The sequence below is a fragment of the Phyllobates terribilis genome, unplaced genomic scaffold, assembly GCF_046119375.1.
Source record: "Phyllobates terribilis strain yellow unplaced genomic scaffold, ASM4611937v1 Scaffold_46__1_contigs__length_10046794, whole genome shotgun sequence".
NCBI lineage: Eukaryota > Metazoa > Chordata > Amphibia > Anura > Dendrobatidae > Phyllobates > Phyllobates terribilis.
The window spans coordinates 7,463,568-7,482,547 of record NW_027362806.1 but is presented as its reverse complement, the minus strand read 5'-3'; the positions used below and the strand labels follow the sequence as shown (position 1 = coordinate 7,482,547).

At 48.1% G+C, this 18,980-nt stretch overlaps 2 protein-coding genes across 2 annotated transcripts in view; both read right to left on the bottom strand.

Annotated features, from left to right (window-relative positions):
• Positions 1-18,980, bottom strand: part of LOC141191469 (uncharacterized) — a 126,707-nt gene that overhangs the window by 8,056 nt on the left and 99,671 nt on the right. The gene's annotated exons all lie outside the window — the stretch shown is intronic.
• LOC141191495 (oocyte zinc finger protein XlCOF29-like) lies at positions 1,837-17,167 on the bottom strand. Its single transcript, XM_073661391.1, has 3 exons — positions 17,081-17,167; positions 2,239-2,388; positions 1,837-2,109 (listed from the first exon to the last, which is right to left on the bottom strand). The coding sequence occupies exons 2-3, from the start codon at positions 2,314-2,316 to the stop codon at positions 1,837-1,839; spliced, it is 351 nt and encodes a 116-aa protein (XP_073517492.1). The 5' UTR covers positions 2,317-2,388; positions 17,081-17,167.

Here is an 18,980-nt window from a genome sequence, read left to right as displayed (position 1 = left end):
CCATCTCACTTTACAGAACAACAAGTAACACTATGGCCCAAGCCTAGGAGTATCTGTGTAAGTCCAGATCCCTAAGGAAGAATAAAGGGTGATGGGCAAAACTGTGACTACAGATAATAACACTGACTGAAACGATCAAGCTGAACAGTCTTCTTCAGAAAAAAAAAACCTTCAGTCTGTAACTGTAACTACTAGGTAGTTAAAGACTCACATAGGTGAGGCAGGCCGATCCGACCCCAAATAAACTATCATACAGAATGAACATGTAAAAAAAAATACAACAATAAAAATATATGTTACATCCCCAACACCAATGTATGTATGAAGGGAGAAATCCAACACTAAACTGGAGTTGCTCTCATTTATGGTGGACCATTGGAGGTATGATGAGTCCTGACCAGAAGAGTAGAGAAAGTATTAGTGCCCCCATTTCAGGAGAGATTGTGCAGGAATCTGAATTCTTTAGGATTGAAAAAATAATGTAATTTATGATGTGGAGTGAATCCATGAAACCAGGGCTCGAGCCATGCCACCACATCTCCTGCAGGCGTGAATAGATGTATATTACAGCCATCAGCCACGCACAGCTTAGAGACATATCATGGCACAGGTGTAATGTTATTTATGTAGTTTTATCCCATTCCTGCTTAAGTTAGTCAGTTTTAAAAGAAATTAAAAAGTCAGAATAAAGGGAAACTCCGTTGTTATTGTACAGAAATTCACACTTGGCCCTCACTGCACATTTAATATTGTCGATAATAAAAGTGAAGTTTGGCCAGAAAGACTGGACCTGGTCTTGTAGGGACCATATGAGAACATTCAGCAGCACAGAAGGGAGAGAAGGTAGATTCATCCAATAAGATATCAGGGATCTAGGAAGCCAACAGCATCATTACCCTCCGCTTTCTGTTACAGGTCCATCAGAATATTTTCCTTCAAGTGATTTTCTCACTTGTCAGCACATTCTACGTAAGCTGTCATTTGGCTTTGTAGTTTACAGATCTGGGCAGGTAACGGTCAGCGTCTACTAATCCCAGGAGGTAGGTGGATCCCCAGGTTGCAAGTTCTCTAGAAAAGGGTTTTCAATGCCCAAATTCATTTGAACAGTTTTGGGTGGAGAAGAATTTTGTGATCTAGAGGCAAAATGGTGATCACACGATTGTGATACAGCCGGACTACACCACCGATAAAGCAGCCACAGCCGGTGACTGAGAAGAATCTGTGACTTCTCTGTATTTAGTGGTTACTACTCACCAGGGTAGTCATATGTAGGAATCTCCTCCTTACACCGCTCATCACCCCTCACATATGTCTCTGTACTATGATTATGGGTCAGATTTTCACCCTGAAACAAATATTGTAAAAGTGACAGACAGAAGGAGAAGTCACATCTATGATCAGCTCTAATCCTGCCATCTCCACCGTTCTCATTACACAAGTATAAAACATAATAATGGTGAATAAAACAAGACTGAGCACAAGACCTTAACAGCCGTCTACACATCATAGGGGAGATCTCATGACACCTTCTCTCCATCTACCTGATGATCCTGAGGAACATTGGGATCTTCTTGTTTACAGTCCTGTGGAAGAAGAGGACGGGGACATCTCTCTGGTGTTGTCCTCTTACTGGATAGATCTGGGGGAAACACATACAGGGACTGAATTCATTCTTTACATACAGATAGTTATAGGCAGTGTGTATTTAATCCTGTCTATTACCTGGTGATGTGAGGGGCTGGGGAACCTCCATCATGATGTTCTTGTACAGATCTTTGTGTCCTTCTAAATACTCCCACTCCTCCATGGAGAAATAGACGGAGACATCCTGACACCTTATAGGAAACTGACACATACAATGATACCGTCATCCCCCCGATCCCTCCATAGCGTTACTGTATAATGTCCCAGCATTCCCAGCAGTGTCACCTCTCCAGTCAGAAGCTCAATCATCTTGTAGGTGAGTTCTAGGATCTTCTGGTCATTGATGTCCTCATGTATGAAGGGGTGAGATGGAGGCCCTGTGATTGGGCTCAGGGGTCTTCCCCATCCCTCAGACACAGGGTCCTGACAGCGCTCACTAGAGGTCTTCTTCACTACTGTGTAATCCTGGTTATGGAGAGACACAGTAATAAATCTCACTCCAGACATTTCCAGAGTCCTCACCTCTCCAGTTCTGTCCATCTGTTATTCCCATAGATAAGAATGATGTAATGTGATGTCATCAGAATCTCTCACCTCTCCAGTAAGCCGGAAGAGGATCTCTAGGGTGAGGTGTAATATCCTCTCCACCATCTTGTCTCTGTCCATATCCATCTTTTATGGATCAATAAGGAAAATTCTATTATATAGAAGATCTTCACTGAGAGGATCTGATATTGTAGGGATCTGAATGAGAAGAAGATGAGCAGATGTAACATCATAAAAATCCTGTGTAATAATACAATTACTGGAGATAATAAGGGAAACATATGAGGAGATTTATTATTTTACAGTATTTAGTTTTCTTCTTTCTTCCTCGGAGTCGGAAGCTGAATACATTTCTCATAGACTCATCTTCCATGACGCTAAATCTCGTCTCCTTTACCAACAATCGGCATTAGCAATACTGCAGGAGATATTCATTACACGTGACATGAGAAATAACTACCGTATTTTCCGGAGTATAAGAAGACTGAGTGTATAAGGCGACCCCCAACTTTTCCAGTTAAAATATAGAGTTTGGGATATACTCGATGTATAAGACTACCCCTCTTCTAACGCACATACAATAAAAGTAAAAAAAAAAAATCAGATTTGATTTCAATATGGTAATTTTAAAGTGATGAACCTTACCGGCGATTGGCTGGTTGTTGTATACAAAGCCTGCTTGGATTGGTCAGCTCTTCCTGCCTGCCCAGCTCTCCCTGTCTCCAAGACTATCAGAGCGGCAGCACATCCCTCTGGCCCGCCTTTGTATCCTATTACCGGTACCTCCTTCTCTGCCTCTCTGATCTCGCTCCTGAGGACTGCAGTGACGAGGTGAGGGGGCGCCTCACCGGGAAGGTGTAAGTGAAGCAAGCTGCAGGCGTCTGGGACGCCCGGGGTATGGAAAGAAGAGAAAGAGCGGTGCTGTGCCCAGAAAAACAGGCCTCTTTCACTCGTCTGGCCCGCCCTTGTATTACCTCCTTCTCCGCCTCTCAGGAGGTACCAGTAATAGGATACAAGGGCAGGCCAGAGGGATGTGCTACCGCTCTGATAGTCTTGGAGACAGGGAAGGCTTATAAATTACCATAAATACCGTATTTTTCGGACTATAAGACGCACCGGACCATAAGACGCACCTAGGTTTTAGAGTAGGAAAATAGAAAAAAAAATTTAAGCATAAAATGTGTTCACGATGCACTTTTAAGGGGGAGGGGGTCTTCTACTGACACTGGTATAGGGGTAATGTCCCCCAATTCTGACAATATCCCCCATCCTGGTATATATGCCCCCCTTCCTTTTATACGTGGCCCCCATTTCCATCCTGATATGCCTGTCATCGATCCATCCTGGTATGCATGGCACCCCTCATCCCTATCATGGTATGCATGGCACCCCTCATCCCTATCCTGGTATGCATGGAACCCCTCCATCCTGGTATGCATGGCACCCCTCATCCCTATCCTGGTATGCATGGCACCCCTAATCCCTATCCTGGTATGCATGGCACCCCTCATCCCTGTCCTGGTATGCATGGCACCCTTCATCCCTGTCCTGGTATGCATGGCACCCCTCATCCCTATCCTGGTATGCATGGAACCCCTCCATCCTGGTATGCATGGCACCCCTCATACCTATCCTGGTATGCATGGCACCCCTAATCCCTATCCTGGTATGCATGGCACCCCTCATCCGTGTCCTGGTATGCATGGCACCCCTCATCCGTGTCCTGGTATGCATGGCACAGCAATCCCCATCCTGGTATGCATGGCACCCCTCATCCCTGTCCTGGTATGCATGGCACCCCTCATCCGTGTCCTGGTATGCATGGCACCCCTCATCCCTTCCCTGGTATGCATGGCACACCTCATCCCTATCCTGGTATGCATGGCACCCCTCATCCTTATCCTGGTATGTATGGCCCCTCATCCTTATCCTGGTATGTATGCCCCCCTCATCTTTATTCTGTTATGTATGCCCCCCCTCAGCCTTATCCTGGTATGCATGGTCCCCCTAATCCTCATCATGCTGCACATAAAAAAATAAACACTCCTACTCACCTTTCTTCTCTCCTCCAGCGCTGCGTCCTATCTGCCCGCACTGATCTTGCCTTGTGAGCCGCGCATGGCGTCACTACCATGCGAGGCTCACAAAGGGAGATCAGCTACTGGAAGTCACTGCTCCTCACGCTGGAACTGTGACTTCATGCTCCTTAATACCCGGCACACAGCGTAGCCGCAGAGCGGCTCCTGCTGCTGCAGGGCGATCACGTGTGCCTGCTATTAAAGGGCATGAATATTCACCCCCCCCCCCACGGAGAGAGGTTGAATATTTATGCCCTTAAACAGCGGGCACAGGTGATTCCGGCAGCACCAGGCGCCGCGCTGCTGCTACACTGTGTGCCGCTATTAAGGAGCATGAATATTCAGTGCTCCCCACGCCTCATGGGGGGGGTTTGGTCGACTATATAAAGTATTTGGGGGCCTCCCGACAGATGATGTTAGGGCAGAGAAGGATCTGTCATCCTGAATTTCAGAGGCTAATCCGTTTGTTCTTCCTGTAGATAATCGTCCACTAGAGGAGTCTGGAGGCGACTTTCTCATACAGACCACAGGAAAGCTGGAATATTTGTGTGTATAGGGAGATGGAAGAGATAGCCGTCTGCCAAATGACTGTTCAGCCAACACTTATCTCATGTGTATGGAGCCGTTACGATTACACTAACAGGCAAGGATAATACACCGCACTACAGTAGTACAGTGCATCACCTGAGCAATCAGAGGATTGTATGTTGTATGATCGTGACGCGCCCCCTGTGGTCGTGGGGTACACGGTAGCCGGGCCGGTTCTGTATTGGGGTAGTCACGGTGGCAGTGACCCAGTCCGTGGCCCAGGGAGGTCAAATAAAGAACAGTGAAAGTCAATTTGGTGAAATAAAGATTTGGGGATAATGTTCGTGACGCCACCCGTGGTATGCGGCTATATGGGGCCCCCGCTGCGGTGCAGATCCACTGGGGCTGTTGGTGACGCAGCAGAGATGGTTTGGCTCTCCACGGGTAGAGCTATGCCCCAGGGCAGTATAAAGGACTTGATGAGGTAGATGTTGTCAGCAGGGACAGTGTAGTGCAGGGCAGGGCAATTAAGTCAAGGACACAGCGGGGTGCAGTCTTCAGGTTTTACTCACAGTTGTTAAGTTCTCCAGGTTACAGTTACCGGTTTGCAACCACCCATGTCGTCCTGTGTCCTCCTGGGAAGTGATTCAGCCAACTCTCAAATATCCTAGGAGCACTTGAACGGGACCCTTTTCGGTGTACCTCTCCAGGCCGTCTCACTACGCTGGCTCTCGCCATCCTGCCCTGTGCCTCAGACACAGTGTCCCGAGCCAGTGGCCACAGTGTCCCGAGCCAGTGGCCGCGGGCCTTGTCAGGCGACGTCTCGTCTGTCCCCTTGGTCCTATATGGCCACCTTTTCAGCGATTATGTGTGGACTGTGGCTACGGCACCTAAAGATATAGCAACCTCCGGTTTGCTAGCTGAGCTTTAAAGTACTCCACTAGTCTGGGGCCAGTCCCCTCCTGCGGCCTTGATCCCTCTATGGTCAGCGTGAATTCGGGCGCACGGGTGGCTTCCCGCACTCGCCGTGCCCCTAGGATCCCTTCTATTTCTGGAGCCTTTCCCACTGCTCCGGTCTTCTCCCCTCACTCTCCTACTGCTGGGCCCCTCTGACTGGGCCCACTCCTCACTCTCCACTGAACTCCTGCTCCAAGCACTGGAGCCAGGAAAATGGACCCTTCTAGATGTTTCTACCCTTGCTTTTACTCTTCCTGTCTGAGCTCCCCTGAACTATTTCCTCCACCCACCTCCTCCACTTAGTTCCACCCTCCTGACAGGGATCAGGCCTGTGCTCTCCCTTAGGAGCAATCTTGCCCTTCCCTTATGAAGTAGTGTAGTGTTGGATGTGAGTGGTTGGGTCCCGTGTAGTGCTCCCTCCTTACCTGAGAGTGGGGTACCACACCTCTGGCTGAGATGCAGCACTTCTGTGGCAACTGGACCCGCAGGGCACCACAATCGCACTAATGAGAGTTGTCACTATAGGGAAACCAGACTCACTGCACAATGTTCGTTAAGTCACGTCCATAAGAACTTTCTTATACTCTGTTATCCTATACACATTCTATACACAGTGACGTAGACAGAAATCACAGTGACGTAGCAATAGCTGAAATTGAGCCCGCCGAAGGGAAAAATATTATATATATAAATATATATATATATATACACACACACACACACTAGATAGTGGCCCGATTCTAACGCATCGGGTATTCTAGAATATGTATGCGGCCGACCGGGCGCGACTAATCAGCGAAGCAGTGTTTAAATGGGTTGTGCACTACTTTAAATTAACCCACCAATGTATCCCCCCGGGGCCCCTAATGAATTTTGTAATTACGTCATGTTGTCAATACTGCTTGTGACAACATCGCTGACCACGCACAGCCAGCACATAATTCCCCCGGCCGCAGCCGGCTCTTGCTTCCGCTTACATCACGACTATTTGCGGCTGCAGCCAGGGGTCTCCTGTTCGCAGGCTGCGACCAATCAGCGAATCGTGTTAGTGAGGACCGAGGAGCGGCACTGCCGGTCATCTCCCGGCAGCATCGCCGCTGACCTCCATGCGGCTACCGTCGGGAGATCAGCGGCTAGGGCTGCTGATCTCCCGACGGCAAGTGTGAAGGGAGGACCGGGGAGCGAGGCCGCCGAACGGGGTACTTCTGCTGCAAGCAGCCGGGAGATGACCGGCTAGCACCGGTCATCTCCCGGCTGTGTCGCCGCTGATCTCTCGACGGTGGCCTGCGTGTTTCAAATCTGGCGCCACTTCGTGGCCGGGCTGTGCCAGTCGCTGAATGGTCGCGGCCGACTGGACGCGACCAATCAGAGAAGCGGTGTTTTAAATTTCGCGCCAATATCGCTGATTGGTCGCGGCCGGGCAGGTGCGACCAATCAGTGAAGCGTGTTTCAAATCCAGCGCCAATTCGCGGCCGGACTGCGCTCGTTGCTGATTGATGGCGCGACCAATCAGCGAACCGTGTTAGTGAGGACCAGGGAGCGGCCCTGCCTGTGCGGGTACTTCCGCTGCGAGCTAGCGCCGGTCATCTCCCGGCTGCATCGCCGCTGACCTCCATGCGGCTACCGTCGGGAGCTCAGCGGCCAAGTGCGAAGGGAGGACAGGGCTCCATCCATTCTTCCATTGATGCGGTGAAGTAGTCCTGTGCCCTTAGCAGAGAAACACTCCAAAAACATAATGTTTCTACCTCTATGCTTGACAGTGGGGACGGTGTTCTTTGAGCCATTGGCAGCATTTCTCTTCCTCCAAACACGGCGAGTTGAGTTAATGCCAAAGAGCTCAATTTTTGTCTCATCTGACCACAGCACCTTCTCCAAATAACTCACAGAATCATCCAGGTGTTCATTGGCAAACTTCAGATGGGCCTGCACAAGTGTCTTCTTGAGCAGGGGGACCTTGCGGGCACTGCATGATTTTAAACCTTTAAAGGCGCAATGTGTTACCAATGGTTTTCTTGGTGACTGTGGTTCCTGTTGCCTTGAGATCATTAACAAGTTCCCCCGTGTAGTTTTAGGCTGATCTCTCACCTTCCTCATGATCAAGGATAACCCACAAGGTGAGATTTTAAATGGTGCCCAAGATAAATGTCGATTGACAGTCATTTTGTATTTCTTCCATTTTGTTACTATTGCACCAACAGTTGTCTCCTTCTCACCCAGCATCTTGCTTATGGTTTTGTAGCCCATTCCAGCTTTGTGCAGGTCTATGATCTTGTCCCTGAAATCCTTAGAAAGCTCTTTGGTCTTGCCCATATTGTAGAGGCTAGAGTTTGACTGATTAATTGAGTCTGTGGACAGGAGTCTTTTACACTGGTGACTATGTAAGACAGCCAGTGTCAGACTGGGGTGTCTGGGGCCCACAGGGGGAATTGATCCTCGGGGCCCACTCTACAGCTATATGCAAATACCTGTTATCTGTTATCCCTGTTATAGTGGAGCGTCAACTGTAAATAGCAGGCGGCTCCTGCATCTACTGTGCACCACTATAACTAGGATGTACAATTAAGGTAGTTTGTATTAAAGGGGTTGTTTGGTTAAAACAAGTTATCACCGATCCATGGGCTCTATAGGATAAGTGATAACTTATTGATCGTTTGGGTCCGAACATTGGAAAACGCACCTATCGGAAGAATGGGGAAGTTTTATCCCTGTCAGGACACTTATCCCCATTTTAAAATGCAGCAGCAGGTGGGATGTCTGACCACAGCCTCATTCATTCTCTTTGGGGCTTCCAGATAAAAACAAGAACAGCAACTGAGGGAATGAATGGATCAGTGGTCAAGTCGCACATGAGCTCCACTCTAATGGGAATAAAAAATCCACATTCTACCAATTGGTGCACGTCCCAGTATTCAGACCCCCACCAATCAATACTTTATCACTTATCCTGTGGAGAGGTGATTACTTGTTTTCCCCGGAGAACCCCTGTAAGTGCATCTTGTTCCAAATATTTAATCACTAATGGAAATAAAGAATCTTCTAATTAATATCAGAAAGAACAAATGACCGCCATACCCAACACAACCCACTATACCAACAGCAATAGTACCACATACAAGGGAGAAATACTGCCACACCATGACCAGACCACATATTACCACCACATATTACCACCACCATAGTGACCAAATAATACTATATACAAGGGAGAAATACAGTGACACCCGTGACCAGACCACATATTACCACCACATAGTGACTGAATAATACCACATACAAGGGAGAAATACCACCACACCGTGACCAGACCAGATATTAACAGCATATAGAGTCAAAATAATTCCCCATCATTGCTCTCCCCCACCTCCTCCATCATTGCTCTCCCCCCACCTCCTTCATCATTGCTCTCTCCCACCTTCTCCATCATTTTCATATTGCCATCATCATTGCCATATCTCCCCCCACCTCCTCCATCATTGCCATATCTCCCCCACCTCCTCCATCATCATTGCCATCCCCCCCACATCCTTCATCATTGCCATATCTCCCCCACCTCTTCCATCATCATTGCCATATCTCCCCCCACCTCCTCCATCATAATAGCCATGTCATATCTCGTACAGTTACTACCAGTTTCACGATAGCCCAATTATTATTATTCGCTGCCACCACCGACCAAATTTGAAATATAATACAAGCCTGGTCGGACGCCTGCGTTCTGGTAGTGTATGGCTTCGGGGAAGGGAATGATTACAGAGCAAAAGAAACAGGACTATTAAAAGTTATATTTAATCCAAAAGGGAGATTTTACACAAGGGGACAATACAATACATATGCAGTTACACAAAATAATAAGGATTAAAGAAGAAACTTACTATATGATCGCAGAGACGATTCAATATAGCTGGAGGGGAGACATCCCACTTGAGTCTCCAGAGACCACACACGGTATAGCTGCAGTCCATTTTTCTCCCCGGAGAGGCTCACAGCTCCGGGAAAATAAGCATATAGTTCCATGGCTGACCCTGTCACTAAAAATATGGGCCCCATTATCATAGGACGTATGGAACATTAGTTATTCCATCTTTTATTTCAGCTCCGAAAATCCTGCAGTTTGCAGCTGGGGAATTGTCTTAGTTAACGAGCTGCGTCCTCCTCAGCTAGATGTAAATTGTCGGAGGTCTGTGTCAGTGGAAAACACACTCACATGCTAATTGGGGTTGTAGCACCTTTTTTGTGCCAGCATCTGTCCAAGCCACTTCTGCTGTGGTGATAATTTGCATACAGACAGATGGTAGATTATCAGCTCTTCTCTCCTGACAAATAGTATAGGGGAGAGGTAGAAGAAGGAGGGTCTGGGGGGGGAGGGAATTCTTAATATTTTTATGACAGGATAAAATACTTATTTCTCACTGCAAAATGCAAATAAATTTATCTAATTTAAACATTGTGATTTTCTTGATTTGTTTGGATATTCTATCTCTCAATGTTAAAATTAATCTGCACTTAAAATTATAGATTGTTCATGTCTTTGTCAATGAGCAAACTTACAAAAACAGCAAGGGATCAAATACTTATTTCTTCACTGTATATTACATATACAGTACAGACCAAAAGTTTGGACACACCTACTCATTTTAAGATTTTTCTGTATTTTCATGACTATGAAAATTGTACATTCACACTGAAGGCATCAAAACTATGAATTAACACATGTGGAATTATATACTTAACAAAAAAGTGTGAAACAACTGAAAATATGTCTTATATTCTAGGTTCTTCAAAGTAGCCACCTTTTGCTTTGATGACTGCTTTGCACACTCTTGGCATTCTCTTGATGAGCTTCAAGAGGTAGTCACTGGAAATGGTTTTCACTTCACAGGTGTGCCCTGTCAGGTTTAATAAGTGGTATTTCTTGCCTTATAAATGGGGTTGGGACCATCAGTTGTGTTGTGCAGAAGTCTGGTGGATACACAGCTGATAGTCCTACTGAATAGACTGTTAGAACATGCATTATGGCAAGAAAAAAGCAGCTAAGTAAAGAAAAACGAGTGGCCATCATTACTTTAAGAAATGAAGGTCAGTCAGTCTGAAAAATTGGGCAAACTTTGAAAGTGTCCCCAAGTGCAGCTGCAAAAACCATCAAGCGCTACAAAGAAACTGGCTCACATGAGGACCGCCCCAGGAAAGGAAGACCAAGAGTCACCTCTGCTTCTGAGGATAAGTTTATCTTAGTCACCAGCCTCAGAAATCGCAGGTTAACAGCAGCTCAGATTAGAGACCAGGTCAATGCCACACAGAGTTCTAGCAGCAGACACATCTCTTCAACAACTGTTAAGAGGAGACTTTGTGCAGCAGGCCTTCATGGTAAAATAGCTGCTAGGAAACCACTGCTGAGGACAGGCAACAAGCAGAAGAGACTTGTTTGGGCTAAAGAACACAAGGAATGGACATTAAACCAGTGGTAATCTGTGCTTTGGTTTGATGAGTCCAAATTTGAGATCTTTGATTCCAACCACTGTGTCTTTGTGCGACGCAGAAAAGGTGAACGGATGGACTCTACATGCCTGGTTCCCACCGTGAAGCATGGAGGAGGAGGTGTGATGGTGTGAGGGTGCTTTGCTGGTGACACTGTTGGGGATTTATTCAAAATTGAAGGCATACTGAACCAGCATGGCTACCACAGCATCTTGCAGCGGCATGCTATTCCATCCGGTTTGCGTTTGGTTGGACCATCATTTATTTTTCAACAGGACAATGACCCCAATCACACCTCCAGGCTGTGTAAGGGCTATTTGACCAAGAAGGAGAGTGATGGGGTGCTACGCCAGATGACCTGGCCTCCACAGTCACCAGACCTGAACCCAATCGAGATGGTTTGGGGTGAGCTGGACCGCAGAGTGAAGGCAAAAGGGCCAACAAGTGCTAAACATCTCTGATAACTCCTTCAAGATTGTCGGAAGACCATTTCCGGTGACTACCTCTTGAAGCTCATCAAGAGAATGCCAAGAGTGTGCAAAGCAGTCATCAAAGCAAAAGGTGGCTACTTTGAAGAACCTAGAATATAAGACATATTTTCAGTTGTTTCACATTTTTTTTGTTAAGTATATAATTCCACATGTGTTAATTCATAGCTTTGATGCCTTCAGTGTGAATGTACAATTTTCATAGTCATGAAAATACAGAAAAATATTTAAATGAGAAGGTGTGTCCAAACTTTTGGTCTGTACTGTATGTAGTGGATGGGTGGAGGAAGTAGTTAAGGGGAGCACATAGCGGGAAATATAAAAGAGAGTAGCCATCTTAGCGACAGTCAGAGGAGTAGTGAGGAGGAGACAGGGAGCGGAGGCTCTGTATGAGCTCTGCTCCACAGGCAGGCCTAGTCAGGAGGCCTGAGCCTGGGAGAAGGAGAGGGAGCAGGAAGGCTCCAGGAACAAAGAAGGGACCCTAGGGGTACGGGCCATGCAGAAGGCCCCCCGTACGTCCGCTGCTACCAGGAGGTTGAGGGGTCAAGGCCAGAATAGGGAACCGGATCCCTCAACTAGTGGAGAAACATTCAAGGCTCAAATAGAAACCGGCGGTTACAGTGTCTAACATGCTGCAACCATAATCCACACCAGTGGCCCTAAGAAGGTGTCCACATAGGACCAGGGGACGGAACATACGTCGCCCGCTAAGGCCCGAGGGTACCGGATAGAAGCGGCGCTGGGTGTGAGGTACAAGGAAGAGGCCAGAGGAAGGTACACAGAACGGGGTCCTGATAAGTGCTCTGGAGATACCCGAGGGTGGACTGATCCCCTCACTGAGTACGCACAGCACGACGTGGGAAGTTATGATCTGCAGTGTAACTTGGAGATTGACAACCGTGAGTAAAGACCCTGGGACTGCACCATCTTGTCTCCGTGTTTCTTACCGCGCCAGCACTAACTGCACTGGGACGCCCTGCACAACCACCATCATTCACACGCGCTGCCCTGACGCTACACTCTTCCTGTGGGGAGTCATATTACACTTGCTGCACATTCCACCAGCTTCAGCGGACTGCTCCGCAGCGGCGGTTAACAAATCCACAGGTGGCGCAGTCGGACATTAACACTTATCCATATAAATTACGCCCTGGATTGACCGCCCTGGGTCACGGACCGGGTCACCGCCACAGTGACTACAACCCCCAGCATTTACAAGGCCCGGCTCCGGGTACCCCACGGCCCAGGGGGCGCGTCATTACAAATTCCCTTCTTCGGTGGGAGAGCCACCATCCTCCCCCCTCTGAAGAAGGGAATACCAAAAGGCCAATACATCAGGCTGAGAAGGAATTGTTCGACTGATGGTGAATTTATACAGCAGGCTAAGGAAATGAGAGAGAGGTCTAAACGAAGGGGATACCCTGATTGGGTTTTGAGAAGGGCGCACCAGTTTGCTTTTAAACAAAATAGAGAAAATCTGCTCTCTCCAAGAACAAAAGACGATAATGAAAAAGGAAAAGAACTTATTAGGTTGATTGCGACATACGATAATGGTGCCCCACAAGCAAGGGTCATTATAGAAAAATATTCGGGAATTCTACCATAGACGAGGATTTGAAAAAAGTTGTTGGTACAAAACCACAAATCACGTTTCACAGAAACAAAACGATTGGAGACAGGGTTGTCAAAAGTCATTTTGTGCAATCTAAAAAGGACAAGTCTTGGTTACCAGGGAGACCGAATGGCTGCTACAATTGCAACGGATGTGTGGCCTGTCCGAATGATAAGACTACAAAAACCTTTATGAGTAACGTTACAGGACTGTCCTTTGATATTAGAAGTTTTATTAATTGTAGAACAACATTTGTGATATATAAAGCAACATGTATTTGCAAAAAGGAGTAAATAGGGAAGACCATACGAGAAATGAGAAGAAGAATAGGAGAGCATCTAAATGATATTGCAATCAATAATGACACGCCCATTGCTAAACATGTAAATTTAGTGCATGGGGGGATCCGAAAGTAATATCATTTACGGGAATTGGTTGCATGAAAATGAATAGTGGGGGGGGACATGGACAGAATCCTACAGCAAAAAGAAGCAAGATGGATTTTCCGGTTGAACACCATGACCCCTAAGTGGCTCAATGAGCAACTTGGCTATAGTTGTTTTATCTGAAAGGAGTATCTCCTGATCCCCACCTTACAAAATCCTCCCCCTCGCTTCCCCCCGTTTGATCATGCTTACGTGAAGCGTCCCATTACATGAGCCTGTCAAAATCAGATTTTTGAGCCTTTAAAATCTTGAGTGCCTTCAAAAGAAGGTGATATTTATATCCTTAAGGAATATATACCCTTAGGAAGAAGGGAAATTTATGGATAGATATATAATATATGACATTGTGGGCAACAGGCTGCTTAAAGAGTGCTTTCAGAATGAAATACGTATATTTAAATTATAAAAAAAAACAACCTGGAGGTCTGAACTGAGACATAAATTGATGTGCATGCAAAATGTAGATGCATGTTCACACAAGGCCATTCATTGAACAGAGAGAAACCAAAGACAAGAAAAAATACCCAAATAACTGAAAGTAAATGTATAGATCGCACAGTGCAAAAATAATAATAAATAATAAAGGGTATTTAGTTAACATAATTTTGATCAAAATAATGTATAAGCTATCCCGAAACTTCACGGCAACCCTTATGGGACAGTCCTAACTCTAGTATTAAAAACCTTACCATTTGTCAAGTGACATACATATGGACATAGGCAGAGAGACTTGATCCCTAGTATAAGCATAAAACCGTGGCAGAATGAGCGCGTCAGCCCAGACAAAGGGCGGCCACACCCTTTTATATGCACTAAAGCATACTGACTGCAAAGAAAAAAAACCTGGAGGTCTGAACTGAGACATAAATTGATGTGCATGCAAAATGTGGATGCATGTTCACACAAGGCCACTGAACAGAGAGAAACCAAAGAAGCAAAAATTATGTTAACTAAATACCCTTTATTATTTATTATTATTTTTGCACTGTGCGATCTATGCATTTACTTCCAGTTATTTGGGTATTCTTTGGTATATTTAAATTATGTCGCCTGATGAAGTTTGTATTTAAAGCTGCCAGCCTACCCCAAGTAGGAAGGAGCATCATGTGCGATTTGGATTGATGGTCACTATGGCAGTGGTAATCATTGAGAAATAATACGGTATATATGGGGACATGTGACCATATGTGGTCGGCCGTGTGACTGAGGCGTTTCGGGTGCCACGTGACCGGAAGCGTTGTGGAGTCCACGGCCACATGTTGTAACATATGGCTGAGTGTAGGCGGCTGTAAAAATGGGGCTGCATTGCGTGATCGCGGCATGCCGGGCGGCCAGAAATTATGTGATTGGGTATGTCACGTGATTGTGACCTGCCGGGCGTCCGGAAATGATGCGGTTGGCGGTGTCACGTCGTCACGGCTTGTCGGGCGGTGGAAATGATGCGATCGAGTGAGACCCAGCCGTGTCATGTGATTGGGAGACTCCGCGCTGCAGAAAATGACATGTTTTGAAAGAGTGGGAATACATATAAGGTGGTCAAAATGGAATGAGTCTGATGAGAGCACTATTATGGGATAATGTATTTGAAAAAGGAATGGGTTTGATAGAGATAAACCCTGGAATTATAGCAACCAAAATATAAGACACATATAAGCCCCGCCCGGGAAGTGACATAGGACTCCCTGGAAAGGAGGGAAAGTAAACCTATTTACATACAGGAAGTGAGTGTGTGGGATTATCTCCTCATACAGTTTTTGGAAAAATAGTGGAGGCAGCGCTCTGCACGACTGTAATGAACACTCACTATTGTGAGCCTCATTGAATTTTTTGTTTTACTCACTTTGACACTTTATTGGCACAGAGTCACCTTCTCTCTTTGCATTAATTGTGCCTTCCACAAAATGCTAAACATACTCCCCTGATGAATTCTCCGTAAGGAGAAAGAAACGTGTCGGGAGGGTTTTTGTGGGATATGTTAGAAGGTACACTTGGGTACTGCCCGTGTCGGGGCGGGAGCTAAACCCAGGGGCATGACAGGGGGGCATCAGTCCTCAGAAAAAGATCAACAGACAGACAGAAATTCCCGGATGGTGCCTAGATGCAAAATGGGTGAGAACCAAACATTTTCTTTCTATATTGCACAATAGCACTTTAGATTATGATTAATGTTATTTAACAGTCAGGACTGGATATATTCATCCGGAGACCGTATCCTGTAAATATCTGTAATGAGTCTTTTTGTGTCCTTAGGTTAATAGGGGTTATGTTGATTCAGTAATGGATATATAGGATATAAAGTTTTATAGGTATAAGTGAAGGTTATGTTATAAGAGAATCCTCTCTGCTGTGAGTTGTCCTTTTGTTTAGGAATTGAAGGACAGGTCCTAATAAAATGTCCCTTTTTCCCAGAAAAAAAAATACGCCTTTTTTCTTGCGAATCTCCGGGGAAATGTATGATGTAAAGGCACCCCCTAACTGCATGGGTTCTGCTACCTCCCCCAGTACTGGTTCACCTCCAGACCGCTCCCCCGGCAGAGGTCTGTCACATCTGACACACCCGTGACACCATCCCAGCCTTGTGCAGGTTTACAATTTTGTCCCTGGTGTCCTTACACAGCTCTTTGGACTTGCCCATGGTGGAGAGGTTAGAATGTGATTGACTGAGTGTGTGGACAGGTGTCTTTTATACATCTAACAAGGTGCAATTAATACAGGTAATGAGTGCAGAGTAGGAGGCTTCATAAAGAAAGACTAACAGGTTTGTGGGAGCCAGAATTCTTGCGGGTTGGTCGGTGATCAAATACTTATTTCATTCAATAAAATGTCACTTAATTGACGCTGAGAAGGCGTTTGACCCAGTCAATTGGTCGCTCGTCTTCTCGCTGTTAAATAGGTTTGGGTTTGTGGGTCCTATTATTCACTCCATTAGAGCCCTTTATTCAAGACCCTCGGTGAAGGCGTCTGTTAATGGCACCATGTCTGATGAACAGCCTGTTTGTTAGGCAAATCCCTGCATGTGTCACAGCAGCCCAACCGCCATGACACATGCAGCCGCGGCGGCACCAACATAGATGCCGAGCACCAGAGCGCGCTCACCGAAGGGTTAACAATCCACGCGCCCTCATCACTAATGAGAACAAGACGTCTCCTCCCTTCCTGTCTCCATAGTGGGGTCGTATGTATCTATTACAGGAAACAGAACAGAAACCTTATGATTCTTATAAAGGGGCAACACAAGACCCCCAAAGAGCCTCCGTGCTGAAGGGGTTAATGCCCCCTGCGCCCAGTAATGGGGTCTCCACATACCTCCACCTGCAGAGCCGCCACCACATATATGGCTGTTGTGTGCACAGGAGCTGTGATGAGGTCACAGGAGGGGAGGAGTCAGGGGTCACATGATCAGGGGCCTCAGTGGATGCAGGACTCTGCTGTGCTGGTTGTCATGGTGCTGGATGAGCTGAAGTTTATGTGTGGGGTCAGGAGGGGTTTACAGTGTGGATGTAGCAGAGCCGCGCGTGTACGAGGTGTACGGAGCAGAGCCGCGTGTGTACGAGGTGTACGGAGCAGAGCCGCGTGTGTACGAGGCGTACGGAGCGGAGCCGCGCGTGTACGAGGTGTACGGAGCGGAGCCGCGCGTGTACGAGGTGTACGGAGCGGAGCCGCGCGTGTCCGAGGTGTACGGAGCGGAGCCGCGCGTGTCCGAGGTGTACGGAGCGGAGCCGCGCGTGTACGAGGTGTACGGAGCGGAGCCGCGCGTGTACGAGGCGTACGGAGCGGAGCCGCGCGTGTACGAGGCGTACGGAGGGGAGCCGCGCGTGTACGAGGCGTACGGAGGGGAGCCGCGCGTGTACGAGGCGTACGGAGGGGAGCCGCGCGTGTACGAGGCGTACGGAGGGGAGCCGCGCGTGTACGAGGTGTACGGAGCGGAGCCGCGCGTGTACGAGGCGTACGGAGCGGAGCCGCGCGTGTACGAGGCGTACGGAGCGGAGCCGCGCGTGTACGAGGCGTACGGAGCGGAGCCGCGCGTGTACGAGGCGTACGGAGCGGAGCCGCGCGTGTACGAGGCGTACGGAGCAGAGCCGCGCGTGTACGAGGCGTACGGAGCAGAGCCACGTGTGTACGGAGCGGAGCCGCGCGTGTGCGAGGCGTACGGAGCGGAGCCGCGCGTGTGCGAGGCGTACGGAGCGGAGCCGCGCGTGTGCGAGGCGTACGGAGCGGAGCCGCGCGTGTGCGAGGCGTACGGAGCGGAGCCGCGCGTGTGCGAGGCGTACGGAGCGGAGCCGCGCGTGTGCGAGGCGTACGGAGCGGAGCCGCGCGTGTGCGAGGCGTACGGAGCGGAGCCGCGCGTGTGCGAGGCTTACGGAGCGGAGCCGCGCGTGTACGAGGCTTACGGAGCGGAGCCGCGCGTGTACGAGGCTTACGGAGCGGAGCCGCGCGTGTACGAGGCTTACGGAGCGGAGCCGCGCGTGTACGAGGCGTACGGAGCGGAGCCGCGCGTGTACGAGGCTTACGGAGCGGAGCCGCGCGTGTACGAGGCTTACGGAGCGGAGCCGCGCGTGTACGAGGCTTACGGAGCGGAGCCGCGCGTGTACGAGGCTTACGGAGCGGAGCCGCGCGTGTACGAGGCTTACGGAGCAGAGCCGCGCGTGTACGAGGCTTACGGAGCAGAGCCGCGCGTGTACGAGGCGTACGGAGCAGAGCCGCGCGTGTACGAGGCGTACGGAGCAGAGCCGCGCGTGTACGAGGTGTACGGAGCGGAGCCCTGTGTACAAGGTGTACGGAGCGGAGTTGTGTGTATACGAGGTGTACGGAGCAGAGCCGCGCGTGTACGAGGTGTAAGGAGCGGAGTTGTGTGTATACGAGGTGGCCATGTAGTGGAGTAAACGAATACTGTTATAAAGACCACATAACATGTTCCAGTAAAGGTGTAGTGTATAGCCTCAAATGTCCATGCAACAAATTATACACAGGACAAACTATTCGCCAGATGAGCACGAGGATAGGCGAACATATATGGAATATTAAGAATAAATTTGATGGCCATCCGCTATCAAAGCACTTTATGGAAAAATATGGAGACTCCATCGAGAATATCCAAGTTCTGGGTATTCAAGTGGTACAGAAATACTGGCGAAAGGGTGACTTCATTAAACAGATTCCAGGGCAGAAGCCACTGGATATTTACACTGGACACTGAGACCAAAGG